This window comes from Oncorhynchus mykiss, chromosome 21 (assembly GCF_057628025.1).
Source record: "Oncorhynchus mykiss isolate SJ-2025 chromosome 21, ASM5762802v1, whole genome shotgun sequence".
Classification (NCBI taxonomy): domain Eukaryota; kingdom Metazoa; phylum Chordata; class Actinopteri; order Salmoniformes; family Salmonidae; genus Oncorhynchus; species Oncorhynchus mykiss.
In genome coordinates, this window is record NC_143042.1 from 36,545,744 (window position 1) to 36,560,566 (window position 14,823).

Genomic DNA, 14,823 nt, shown 5'->3' on the forward strand with positions numbered 1-14,823 from the left:
TGATATGGGTGTCAGAACAGTACAGGGGGAAAAAATTGTACATGAAGTAAAAACCTTAGGATGGCTGTGTAAACACAGCCTATGAAAGAAACCCCTAGACTTGTGCGGAGGTGAACGAAGCACAGGCGTGCTCAAGTCACTTACTCACTCATCCCTGTCGCGCATAGGGCAAGGTCCACAACTTCAACCTTCGAACTGGGTGCTCGAAGAACTCTAATTTTGACAGCATGCATGTAGGCCGATAGGATACGCTCAATATTTGACTTCAAAAGATCTTATCTGGACATTTCAAAACCAAAGTATATTGCCATAAAAACACAATAATTGATAACATATTCATGTTCATCTTTTTAATTTGGGTTACTTAAGTATTTCTCTTGCATAGAGGTCAAAACAGAAAAGAAAAGGAAACAGGGATATTTAACTTTTCATCAGTTTCAATAAACGTTGCATCTTGTGGTTAGAAAATGTTGCATCTCTTGTGAAGATAGATTGAACCATGTATGAGGCCTAACATTCAAGCCCGATCTCTAATCTGATGTTAGCAGGGCTGTATTAACTATGATGTAGTTGTGTTTTCCTTGTATAGGAATGAAAACAAATACATTGAACTACACCAAATGTTGCATAGTTTAAAAAAAACATTGCCTTTTTTGTGAAATGACAGGATCCACCCAAGAAGAAGAAGAAGAAGAAACGAATATCTTAATTGTTGCTTGCTGGGCTGTAACTGAGCTGCAAATAGGCTGTCTAGCTGTGCTATAGATGTCTTGTATAGCTGTGCCATCTCCCTTGTGCTGCTCAGGGCTTGACGGTCAGCTGGGCCTGACCGTACACCTGCCTGAGTGCAGCACAGTCCAGACTGGCAATCAGCTTGGTGGGTCCCTCCCTTCGCGGGGTAAAACTCTCTGTCCACGTCATGGACGAGCCAGCCAGGATCAGACTGGAATACACACATATACACACATGAGTATGCACACACACACACACACACACACAAAACACACACACACACATACAGGTATCACTCTGCTCACCTGTAATGTTTATACTTGGGTGGCATGACTCCTGGCCCCTCCACGCGAATGTACACATCCTCCAGGTTGAACTTGAACGGGTTGGTGAACTCCACAGTCACAAACATCTCCTCACTCACCTTAGCCAGACCAGACACCTACAGAGAGGGGATGAGAGTTGGTCCTGGTCCTGTCTGTGAAGACCCAGCAAGGATCGATAAACTGAGCATATTTGGAAAATACTTTGCATTCTATACCAGGGATGTCAAACTCATTTAGCACAATTCAGTCTTTATTCGGTCTTCAACACGGTTCGGAGGGCTGCACTGAAACTTGGTTATATTTCCTTGCAGTCAAAACTAGGCCAAAATAGTCCTCTATGAATTTTTCAGTGCTCCCTGACTGTCTAGCTGTCATTTAGCTGATTATTAGCAACGCTGAACACAGTCAAGATACTATATAAACACAGGTCCATTATAATTTCCCCACAACCCCCTGGGGGGGGGGGGGGGGGGGGGGGGGGGGGCGTATGTTTGACACCCCTGCTCTATAGAGTACAAATTGATTTGTTTCAGGCTGTGTGCATATTACCACTCCTAAAAACATGACCTCTGACCTGGACAGAGAGTTTGGGGTTGTGAAGAGTGACGACCCTCATGGCGGTGACAATCTGACCCGTCTCCTTGACCTTCCCAGTGGCAATGAAGTGGAGGTTGGCCTGCTCCACCAGCTTTCTCATGTAGTCCTGGGAACGCACCTGGATCACTTTCTTCTCAGCTGTGGACACACAGAGAGGACTTTCTTAGGATTTGCTTTGTCTCCTTGAGTTTTACTTTCATTTGCATGTATTTTGTCAGGTCTTGCTTTAGAAATATTGGAGAGCAACTGGCTTGCCACTAGTAACTAGAATATTGATCTTACAAGAACTGACCAACCAACACACACCACCCCTCCAACCCCCACCTGCCCACCTTTCATGGGATCCAATGTCACTTTAGGGGTCTTGAAGAGGAACTCAGAGCTGGTGACTCCTGTGTAATACACCACGTTGCCACTGACATACATCTCCCCGGTGCGAGACTGGCCACTCTTGTTGTTGAACTCCAGCTTCAGCTCGAAGTCATCCCCCACCCTCACCTCGATCAGGGGCATGTTCAGCTCCACGTCAGCCTCTGGAAGGGTGACCTTCTCACGCTGACAACCGTACTCCTCTGCCTTCTCCAGAACCGTGCGCTCCTCGGGGCTACCTGTGGATGTGGGAGACCACAGACGACAGAGAAAGATTATATGGTTTGCTTCAGAAGTAGTCCCCATTTAGAATCTGGGTTTTTCGAGTGGTACCTTGTTCACACAGAGACAAAACCCTTCTTTTAACATTTAAATCAAATCAAATGTTATTTGTCACATGAGCCGAATACAACAGATGTAGTAGACCTCACAGTGAAACGCTGAATACAACAGATGTAGTAGACCTCACAGTGAAACGCTGAATACAACAGGTGTAGTAGACCTCACAGTGAAACGCTGAATACAACAGGTGTAGTAGACCTCACAGTGAAACGCTGAATACAACAGGTGTAGTAGACCTCACAGTGAAACGCTGAATACAACAGGTGTAGTAGACCTCACAGTGAAACGCTGAATACAACAGGTGTAGTAGACCTCACAGTGAAACGCTGAATACAACAGGTGTAGTAGACCTCACAGTGAAACGCCGAATACAACAGGTGTAGTAGACCTCACAGTGAAACGCTGAATACAACAGGTGTAGTAGACCTCACAGTGAAACGCTGAATACAACAGGTGTAGTAGACCTCACAGTGAAACGCTGAATACAACAGGTGTAGTAGACCTCACAGTGAAACGCTGAATACAACAGGTGTAGTAGACCTCACAGTGAAACGCTGAATACAACAGGTGTAGTAGACCTCACAGTGAAACGCTGAATACAACAGGTGTAGTAGACCTCACAGTGAAACGCTGAATACAACAGGTGTAGTAGACCTCACAGTGAAACGCTGAATACAACAGATGTAGTAGACCTCACAGTGAAATGCTTACTTTACAAGCCCTTAATCAACAACGCAGTTTTAATGCAGTTTAAATTCACATGTACATTTGAGTTATACATCCGTCATTCTCACTGAAAGCAAGTCCAAGAAATGTTAGATTTGTTCTGTGCACTATTTATCTGCTACCCGTGCTGAAGTTTCATCTTTGGGTCGTTTACTTTCAGTTCTGTACACCAGCTTCAAACAGCTGAAAATGTCGCTGTTTAGATGGTACAATGACTCTCTGCATGATACTTGCTTGTTTTGTCACGTACACTGAAATCAGGCGAACTATTAGAATTTTAGCGCAGCAGGAAATGTTGGAGTGATTTCTGCATAGGTCATTTTTAATCTGTGTCTGGGAAAGTGTCCCTTTAGGCTTTTTGCTTTGTGACGCTCCCTCCTCCCTGCTCTCTTACCTTCGGGGAACTTGTACTGGTCAGTGATGTCACGCCGGGTGTCCTGGCCGGGAGCTTTGGTCACCACCATCCTACCAACATGGCTGCTGTTGACTTTGACCGGCTCCAGGGTCCCGTCTCGGGGGTTCCGCGAGTAGAACACCACATCACTGTTCACCTATAGGGAAAAAAATGGGACACATTCATCATGTAAAATTCCAGTAGCTATCTATTGATATGTTTAGTCATATATAAGTCATATATACTAGTAATACCAAAACACATGTGCTGCTACCGTATGTTCACGACTACAATTGAGCTCACTGATTCAAACTGATGCAAACAAAAATGGACTGTCTTGGAAAGTGACCAATAAGGGGTTGTAACATTTTGTATGCCGTCCTGTGCAGTTGGTGTTTTGCGCCAATAGGATGGCTCATTGTTGTCGTATTTACCTCAGCAAACACGAAAGGTGCGTCGAACGGGAAGCAGATCTGGCCATGTTTGATGGCCTGGACGGACGCAGGGCCACACCTGTACATCCCTGGATACAATGAAAGACACATTAGGACTTAGTAATATCCCAAATAATGATATAACATAGTAACTACACAGCATGTACATTTCATAACATGGTTATGTAAAAAATTCTAACAAGGTCAGTTAAATTGTGTGTTTGTGTGTGTGTGTTTTTGTGTGTGTGTGTTTGTTTCGGCGTATGTGTGTGTGTTTCTGTGTCTGTTTGCGTGTTGCTGCGTATGTGTGCACGTGTGTGAGCGCTTGTGCATGTTTCTACAGTATATGTGTGTGTGTGTGTGTGTGTGTGTGCGTGCGTGCGTACATGCTTGTGTATATGAACACCTCACCATCACTGGTCTCTTGGGGCGTAGCATCCACAGCCTGCCAGCCCCCAAACCCTTGAGGAAGGTCTGGCCTGCTCATGTAGCACTCGTTCCAGCAATGGTAGTTCCTACGGCCAAACACATCCATTCCATTATTTGACATTACCATAAAGCATTCTAAATGCAGTCTCTCCACTCATGAATTGTATTTTTAAATGCTCAAATCAAATCAAATCAGAAAGTGATTTGTCTGTCACTGGAACAATTGTACCAGATAGAGTCCTTGGTGCGTTGCTTGTCAATTCTGCCGTTCTCATCCAGGATGATGTCAGTTTTCAGGTTGCCGTCGTTGTCGTGGGAAGAGAAGAAGTTGGTGACAACCCTGGCGGGGATCCCCAGACAGCGCAAGACTGCAGAGGGGGAAGGAATGAAACTGTATCATCAGCAACAACAAAAAATGTTCAGACTTTTTGGGGGGAATTCTGCACATCAAATAGTATGAAATTAATTTGAGTGATTAATTATGAAATCCTCCCAAATATTTCACTCATTAGCATTGTAAAAATCCCAAAACTTTGCCTCAATGATTTTTGGGAGATCCTAGTTAAACATTTCTGGAATCATTAAAGATTTCAGAAAAAAATTGAATTTTCTGAAAGTTTGGGGAATATTGTAGCCTTATGCAGGTCTCACAGGTGTTAAAGACGGCAGCGTAGACCCAGCACTGGGCATAGCAGACGGGCATCTTGCTGCTGGAGTAGTTGAGGAGGATCTCAGTACTTCCAGTCCAGGAGGTGGGTGCCACTCCGTAGGTGTAGTCACCACTCCAGCTCCCCACCAGCACCCCGTCATCGTCACGAGAGTTCAGCTGGGAGAGAGAGGCAAACATACGAGTTGTCTGCATCAAAAATGGCACCCTATTTCCTTTACAGTGCACTTCTTTTGAAAAGAGCCTTATGGGCCCTGGTCAAATGTAGTGCATTATATAGGGAATACCCTGGTCAAAAGTAATGCATTATATAGGGAATACCCGGGACAAAAGTAGTGCATTATATAGGAAATACCTTGGTTAAAAGTAATGCATTATATAGGGAATACCCTGGTCAAAAGTAATGCATTATATAGGGAATACCTGGGACAAAAGTAGTGCATTATATAGGAAATACCTTGGTTAAAAGTAATGCATTATATAAGGAATACCCTGGTCAAAGGTAATGCATTATATGTGAAATAGAGTGCCATTTTGGATGCAAATAGCCTGTTACAAGCTTATGAGTTAGTACAAGCTTATGAGTAAGTACAAATCTCTCTTCTGTACAAATGAAGAAGAGGGCACGACAAAACCTATTCACCCTTAGGAGACTGAAAAGATTTGGCATGGGTCCTCAGATCCTCAAAAGGTTCTACAGCTGCACCATCGAGAGCATCCTGACTGCTTGCATCACTGCCTGGTTTGGCAACTGCTCCGCCTCCGACCGCAAGGCACTACAGAGGGTAGTGTGAACAGCCCTGTACATCACTGGGGCCAAGCTTCCTGCCATCCAGGACCTCTATACCAGGCGGTGTCAGAGTAAGGCCCTAAAAATTGTCAAAGACTCCAGCCACCTTAGTCATAGACTGTTCTCTCTGTTACCGCACGGCAAGCGGTACCAGAGCGCCAGACTACTTGCCCTCCCCCTCTCTTCCTCTTTTACGCCGCTGCTACTCTCTGTTGTTATCATCTATGCATAGTCACTTTAACTACCTACATGTACATATTACCTCGACTAACCGGTGCCCCCGCACATTGACTCTATACCAGTACCCCCCATGTATAGTCTCGTTATTGATATTTTACTGCTGATCTTTAATTTTACTGCTGATATTTTTTTTAACTGCATTGTTGGTTAGGGGCTCGGAAGTAAGCCCCCCCCTGTAAATCTACTGTATGAAACGGTTGCACTGTAAGAATGTTGCGATCTTAATGGGTTCTCTGTATGGACCGGTGGTAACCCCGTAACCCTCACCATGGCTGAGGCCTTCCGGGCTACTTTGATGGGGTCCCCCCTGTTTGTGATGGGCATGGCAGCTTTATCCATGATGAACAGACACGCATCCAGCACCCCGTAGTCAAACTGCAACAAGCAAAGTTCAGTTAAGTGTGCACTGAACTTCTTTGACGATCACATAGAGAATCAGACGGTGTCTTAAAGCCAAAACAAAAAGATGACAGACAGGTAATGTGTATGGACTAAGAAACAACCGTCCTGCTATTTGACGTATAATGACTTATATGCACAGTAGTTATAAATTAATTCTGCATGGTACAGATAACGTATCACCACACCAAAAACCAATCATTGCGTAGCTAGTAGTGGTGCACTGGGTTTCTCTGTACCTGGCCAAAGTTCCAGGGCCGCTCAGACACGTCGTCAAACGCCCCGTGGTAGATGACCCCCACCTCGTTGAGAACACACTCCTCCCTCTCATTGCCGTCATCCAGGAACACAGAATCAGCTGGTGGAAAGAAGCCAGAACAATAGAATGGAATCTATTATCGGAATGTAGATGAATAGACGAATGAGATTAATAGAGCTAAATCAATCAATCAATCAGCACAAACAACTGTTGTGGGAACAGGCTAGTGTGATTGCTGTCATCAGTGAGTGTCACAGACCTGCCGCCCAGGGGTTGAACAGGATATAGACGTCTCGATTCTCGTCCTGCCTTGTCCTGCGGATTCCGTATGGCGTCACCACCGCCACGTACGTGCGCCACTTTCCCACAATGCAGTCTGGCGCTGGGGTGATCCCCACCGTGACCACGTTGTCTGCGCTGTCCACCACCCGGCCGGCCCACGGGCTCTGGCGGTCACTGGCCACAGACACAGGGATGTAGGTGCCCTTACTAAACTGGGGACTGCCCCCTGGTGGATAGGAGGAATAGGGGAATGACATGTCAGGGCAGGGGTATACCTAGCTCTGGTCTTTGGCTCCGGGGTGCAGTTTCTTCTAGGTACAGATCTAGGATCAACTTCCCATCCCCCAAACCTAACCTTTACCATTAGTGGAGAAAATGTAAAACAGACCAAAGATCAGGGTCTAGGGGCAACTTCACCCTACACCAAGGCTTACTAACACCCTGGACTAGAGCTATGGTAGACCTATGGTAGACCTAACCACTGATACAGGGAAGAAAGATAAATACCTGCACATATTCTTCCTTAGTTTTATTATGTTTCAAGTGGCGGTTATAATTAAGTGCGGGGAACATTCAATGAAAAAAGATACAATGAATGTTCCCGCACTTAATGTAACCGCCACTTGAAACATAATAAAACTATATTTTTTCCTTTACCTTTGGTACCCTGCATCTGGATGCAAGTTTCTAGATGTACGTACAGTAAACTACTTCTTAACCAGTAACCACTGATACAGAGTTAGACCTTTTTTTTTAGCTTAGGAAACTTTTTTAGGTGTTTCAGTTTTATCTCACCGATGACGAACTCCACAGCGAACTGGTCGTCGGAGGGCTTGTAGGGACGGTCGAAGGTCACCTTCAGCTGGAACTCCTGTCCCCTTCGAACGATGAGGTTGTCAGTGGCATACAGGTGGGTGGTGTGCTGCCGCTTATTGACCTCGTCTGGCTTCCGCAGCATGTTCACGTCCCAGATGTCCAAGAACTCTGATAGGAGAGTAGGAAGAGAACGAGGAAGAGAGAGATGAGGAGAGAGGAATATAAAAGGGAAGAAAGAGAGATGCAGACTTGTCATTGTAACTTGGGCCCTGATATTTTTCCATGTGACCGTGAGCAGTTATTCCAATACACCTCTGTTTCAGCAAAAAAAGCTGAGGGATGGGCCTGGAGAAATGTAACGTCTCTCAAATTCATAGACAGAGCTATGGATGCAGAGGTAGGTCCTAAAAATGGTCAAAGGCTCCAGCCACCCAAGTCATAGACTGTTATCTCTGCTACCGCACGGCAAGCCGTACCGGGGCGCCAAGTCTGGGACCAAAAGGCTTCTAAACAGCTTCTACCCCCAAGCCAATAGACTCCTGAACATCTAGTCAAATGGCCAACCAGACTGTTTGCATTGACCCTCCCCCTACCCTCCCTCACCCCCTCTCACCCCCTCTCAAGCCCTCTTTACACCACTGCTACTCTCTGTTGTCATCTATGCATAGTCACATTAATAACTACATGTACATACTACCTCACATTACCCCCCAGTACCCCCCTGTATATAGTCCCTGTATATTGTCATTTCACTGCTGCTCTTTAATGACTTGTTACTTTTATCTCTAATTCTTATCTGTATTTTCTTGAAACTGCATTGTTGGTTAGGTGCACATAAGTAAGCATTCCACAGCATTTCACTACACCTGTTGTATTCGGCGCATGTGACTGATACATTTTGATTTGAAGGACTGAACATCCATGATATCTAAATTATTGTTTTAACCAGATTTTGAGGCATTTACATTGTTTACATTTATATTGTTTACAAACATGGTTTGTTTTGGGTTCTGATGAGGTACGACAGTTGAACTTAATCATGAGGCATTTATAAGTTGCCTTCTTCAAGAATCAGTGTGTATATATCATTCATTTATAAGTCCAAAAATGGACGTAGCAACTAACGATTCTATCTTCAACATAACGTAACGTATGGAATCCTGCAAGTTCAAATGTATGAAGAGTGGTAGAGACATTCTGAAGGCCGATTACGTTGCGTGTTCAACTTTGGGAACCTTCTCATCTTAGGGTAGACAGACAGCTTTGTCTGTAGACTGTGGTGACGTATAGTAAAAATTATGAACTGTAGTTGAAGATCAACAACGTGGTTGTTGTTGGTTGTTCTTTTTGGGAAACTCGCTACAAGATATTATTTAGATGGCTATGACTGTCACACCCTGATCTGTTTCACCTGTTTTGTGCTTGTATCCACCCCCCGCCCAGGTGTCGCTCATCTGCCCTATTATCCCCTGTGTATTTATACCTGTGTTCTCTGTTTGTCTGTTTCCAGTTTGTCTTGTCTCAACACGCCTACCAGCATTTTTCCCGTATTCCTGTTTTCGCTCTAGTCCCTGTTTTCTAGTTTTCCCAGTTTTGACCATTCTGCCTGCCCTGACCCTGAGCCTGCCTGCCGTTCTGTGCCTTTCGGACTCTGCTCTGGATTACTGACCTCTGCCTGCCCTTGACCTGTCGTTTGCCTGCCCCCTGATTTTGTAATAAACTTTTTTTTACTTTGAACTTTACTTTGAATGACCTATCACGAGGGGACAAGCTGAAGTCGCTTCCAGTCTGTTATAGGTTCTATATTCCAGTCAGTCCATTCTTATTCAGAACCCTGCCTTGTGTTTCTAGGCCTGCCTTGTGTTTCTAGGCCTGCCTTGTGTTCTAGTGAGATAATGCTGAGGAAAGGAGAACAGTGACGAGGCTGGTAGACTCAGGATGTGTCTGAAGGCGTGTGTTAAGATAACTCTGAACGGAATGCCATTCATTTGTCAGCCAGCATCCTAAATCTACAGGAAACGTGTAGTTGTAGGGTCTCTTATCGTTTGTGACCAAGGCACATACTGACTCACAAACCAACACTCTGACATACAAACACACTTCTGTCTCTCTCTGTCGCACACCACACACACACACTCAAACACACACACACACACACACGTGCACGCACCCACACACACTCACACACAGGCTCCTTCTCCTCCTCACCCTGGAGTGGAGGGGGTCCTCGGGGCATCAGGCCGAAGGGCTCGAACTCAGGCACCTCTTCCCCATCTGCATTGGAGGTGGCGATGGGGGCGGCACTGCGTCCGCGGTGTGACACCTGGGGTTGTGGCTTGGCGGCGGGCTCTGAGTCAGACATGGTACCAGCGCTGAAACGTCACCTTACGGGCCTGGGACAGACAAATGGACGAACAGAGAGAGACAGAGACAGAGAGTCAAACAGACAAGCAGACAATTCCTAGGTATGGTATCATATCACATGACGAGTCCATTCATATTCAGCTAGCCCTTGGGGAGGACACTCCCAGTTGTACTGCAGATGCTAAGAGATTAACTGTTCCCACAAACCACCTGTTTCACAGGTAGGGCAGCAATAGCGAACTTGAGTACTGACCTGGATGAGGTGCACGTAAACTTTAACACAAACCACATGTCAAAACAATTCTATATATTACATTCGACATTTTCGTCATTTAGCTGACGCTCGTATCCAGAGCGACTTTACAATTAGTGCATTCATCTTAAGTTGGCTAGGTGAGACAACACACATCACAATCGTATCAAGTACGTTTTCCCTCAACAAAGTACTTATCAGCGGAGTCCGTGCTAGCAGGACTTTGGGAACCACTTCTATGTGTGTATTAGTGTGCATTATTGTAGTGACTAGGTCAGTAAACATAGGTTTGAAATGCTCGGTGGTTTCACCGAGTAGAGCCTGTGCCTATTATTTCTTCCATTGTTTATTTCCGTGCTGTATAAAGAGGAGCCTGCTGAGGGTGTGATTCCAGAAAAGCAGTTGGCAAGGTCAGACATTTTGGGGTGTTTGGTTGTTTGTTTTGGCATGTTGTGTTATTCTCCGTCCCTTGTGGTCAGTGTGTCATCCGACTGTGCCGTTAATCTTAAAATTAGAGAGAGAAAACGGGTCGTAAATGACAAGGGAAACTTTAGTGTCAGTGTGTGGGGGACACAACCATGTCATCAGAGTCCTTTGCTTAGAATCAATGTGTATTTAGTTGTTGTTGTAATATTTATAATTTTCACAACGAGTAGTGTACCAGTCAAATGATGCCAGTATCTGTGGTAAAACTAACAAATGACCTTGCACATTTACAATTAGTTAGGTAATAATATGCATTAACAAACTATAAGTAAGTCCAAACTTAGCGGTCCATAAAATGACAAGCTATTAGACCCCATCATATAGTACAAGCAGTGGTGCAACATTACTAATAGTGGGTTAAATGTAAATAAAAATCTCGAGACATACCGTAAGTCAATGAAGCAGCACTGAAAAAGGAATTACCTCAACCAACCATCCCCTGGGGGTCTCTTCTTTTAAAGCCTATTTTATTTGAGGTTAGGAGAGAGGGGGGTGTTTTTTTAATGGAAATTATTATGTAAGTATGGTAATGCTGTTTTAGTCATTAAATACACAATGGTTGTTTTGATGAAAATGTAAGTATGGCACAATATACATCATGCAGCTTTGTGGCACAAACAACTATTTAAGAATTGAGTTATGTAATGGGCGTGTGCTGTGCTGTGTTGGTTGAGGAGACAGGTTTGGGGTGTGGGATGGTCTCCTGCCAGTGTTGGAAAGGTGAGTCATGGACCTGCACAGTGAAAGCACTGTTTCACCATGGCACACACACACACACCAGGCACACACACACACACACACACACACACCAGGCACACACACACGCTCACGTCGTGCCGTCACCCCCTTCAGCTGAACATTAGCTGGTCAATACTGATTGTGGAGAAAGAACATCACCACAGGTTTTTATCGATGTTTTCTGGGACAGTGCTGTGCCTTTTTGTGGTGGAAATGCTGCAAGTTATTACTATTTTTAGCTATTAGTCAATGGATGATGCCATATAATACTGTTTGTATAGGGTAACATGTTCATAGGGCAAAAGAAATGATTGTGCAAAGTGCAAAAAATACCGCAAACCTTATTATAATATGCAGAAATCCTCCCTGTATGATGCAAAACAGCATCGTACGATGCAAAATGCATCACACAGGGACGATTTCTGTATTTTGAAAGTTATATATCTTGAAATCTCGATTGCTGACGAGCTAAATGTTTTGGGGCTATGTCAACAATGTACTAATGAAACAAAAACCAGAAGATAGTTTTTGGGTGGAGTTTTCCTTTAATTTGATTTTTTTTTCTTGAACAATGTGTGTTACAAAGAGGTGACTATTTAAATAGCGTTTCGTAAACGGAGCAATGTCTTTATGATGCACATTGTTGAAGAGTATGTTCTAATTTCGTCATGCTACCAGATTATAATTCGGTTTTTAATATTTTTTTGCACTTTTGTACAGTGCTCCTGCGCGACGGAAATGACCCCCATATACACCGTTTTATGTAGTGTGTACTTAGACACGGAAGCATTGTGCAAAGAACAAATGTGACTCCTGAAAGGTAAAAATGATCCATAGTTTAACAGCATTTTACAACAACATGTGGATGTAAAGGAAAATAAAAAAACACAGAAGAAAATACCCCTGATTCTGAACCAGATTACATGATGTGGAATAAAGGACCATTCAAACCAGCACTCAGTTCTCACTCTGGTACTGTAACATTAGCTTCCATTTAGGACTCTCATTAGCCCACAGCCCCCCCTCCACCCCACCCCATAATAAACTCTGCTTTTACCAGCATTTGGACGTTTCCTAGAGGGAAAAATTGAGTACTATTATACAGCAAAACGACAAAGAGTACTGCAGCTACATTTAGAGTACTGCAAATGATGCATTCTATGAGGCATCGCGTTACTTTTCATCAAAGCATTGTCAAATACATGCAGTATCAAAAAAAAATTAGATTGGAAACAGTAAACATTGCTTGACCAGTGACCACCGAAGAGTAAACTCACCTCTGTAGAAGTTGAAGAAGCTGCAGTTGTCTGATAGAGTCGATCCTCAGGGGCTGAGTGTCTGTCTCTCTCACACACAAAGACAGGCTGCTGCTGGGGTCCCTCTGAATCCATTTATATACAGGAAAGGGAAGGGCCCTCTCCATGGCAGAGATAGGCCGTGTGTGTGTGTGTGTGTGTGTGTGTGTGTGTGTGTGTGTGTGTGTGTGCTTGTGTGTGTGTGTGTGTGTGTGTGTGTGTGTGTGTGTGTGTGTGTGTGTGTGTGTGTGTGTGTGTGTGTGTGTGTGCGTGTGTGTGCGTGTGTGTGCGTGTGTGTGTGTGTGTGTGTATTTGCAAGCGAGTCAGCCCCAGGGTGAGTGGTTGCTGGGATGGGCTTGTGAGTGTGTGTGTGTGTCAAATCAAATCAAATTGTATTGGCCACATACACATGGTTAGCAGATGTTATTGTGAGTGTAGCGAAATGCTTGTGCAAAGTTTCCTAAGGACTAGAAGCGAGGTGTGTGTGTGTGTGTGTGTGTGCTTGTGTGTGTGTGTGTGTGTGTGTGTGTGTGTGTGTGTGTGTGTGTGTGCGTGTGTGTGTGTGAGAACCAGTCCCAGCATTAGTTGTAGGAGGGGTTGAGGTTGGAAAGGACAGGATTAGGCCCTTGGGTGGCGGTTTGGCCAACTTGAGAAAAGGGTGGGGAATTGTCATCTCTGTTTGCCAGACAGTGAAAGACAGGCCAGCACTGGGGACCAGCCATGCTCAGTCACAATCTGTGTGAATGTCTCTCTAAAGATTTGTTTTGATACTACTAGAGATCAAATTGAACAACGTAAACCTAACACACTTTTACACTGTAGCCTCCGAATACACAATTGCTACATTATCTTGTCAGTGGTAATGGGTCACAGTGTTCTTCAGGAAATAGACAACAGACAGTCTTTAAGATAAATACAGTTTTGTCACACATTCGCACTAGTTGATTTTGTTTATGAGTGACAAATCAAAGATTTCAATTTGTTATATGTTATGTGTCAAATCGATGTATATTATAATAAATAAATAAATAAAACAACTCTCCAAAACCAAAAACAACAGTCTGGTTGTCTTAGCCCCACTAGTGACGCCAGTGGCAAATATGAATCATAGCAGTGAGCTAAGCTAGCGATGGTGTGCTGCTGTGCTGTCTGGAACTGAGCTAGGAGAACAAACTGTACCCTATCGTGACAGCCAGGACCACAACAGAACCAAGGTGCGAAGAAAAGTCTGTGTAACCCAATGTAAACGCTTATAGTGTGGACACTATACATAATTACTTTTGAATGTGTATGCATACTTACCTGCAGTATAGTAGTATCACTATTCATATATGCATTGCCGTTGTCATTGGCATTGACCGAGTTACCACAGACATGTTAGCAGCTGCAACCTATGAAAGCCAGGACCACAACTGAACCAATGTGTAAAAAAAAAAAGAAGTCTGTGAAGCCCAACAGCTGTGCGAGAAAGCAGACCAAGCAGGGGCGTCATGCCCATTGGAACAGAGACATTTCAATAGGCGGAGTATGGGGATCCTGCATGTGCATGCCCCTTCAATTTAATCAATATTTAAGAAAATGGTCTGTCAGATAGTTTCTCAATTTCAGTATTGCGCATCCACCTCAAGTTGATGATGTTGTCAAGAAAAAACATGGTGACAAAATCCATTTTATGCTTGTTTTAATAAAGTCATTTACATGACCATGAAAGTTTTATAAACTCTTGATAACAATAAATGAAGATATTGACCATTTACAAAGGCATTTTCCATAAAGAAGAATTTAAACATCAGATCACAATAGGTCTTATTTACAGAATGTTTTAGGTCGTCAGGACTATTACTTCTCCCCATAATTGACGGTTACAAACAGAGCAATAAAACAG

General features: G+C 44.0%; 1 protein-coding gene across 1 annotated transcript; it reads right to left on the reverse strand.

Annotated features, from left to right (window-relative positions):
* Window positions 1–335: 335 nt before the first annotated feature.
* Window positions 336–13,009, reverse strand: f13a1b (coagulation factor XIII, A1 polypeptide b). Its single transcript, XM_036957882.2, has 15 exons — window positions 12,921–13,009; window positions 10,011–10,195; window positions 7,782–7,970; window positions 6,964–7,212; window positions 6,685–6,803; window positions 6,314–6,421; window positions 5,001–5,175; window positions 4,579–4,717; window positions 4,332–4,435; window positions 3,921–4,009; window positions 3,487–3,643; window positions 1,988–2,263; window positions 1,633–1,793; window positions 1,038–1,174; window positions 336–943 (listed from the first exon to the last, which is right to left on the reverse strand). Exons 2-15 carry the CDS (start codon window positions 10,162–10,164, stop codon window positions 802–804), a joined length of 2,199 nt encoding a protein of 732 aa, XP_036813777.2. The 5' UTR covers window positions 10,165–10,195; window positions 12,921–13,009; the 3' UTR covers window positions 336–801.
* Window positions 13,010–14,823: the final 1,814 nt, after the last annotated feature.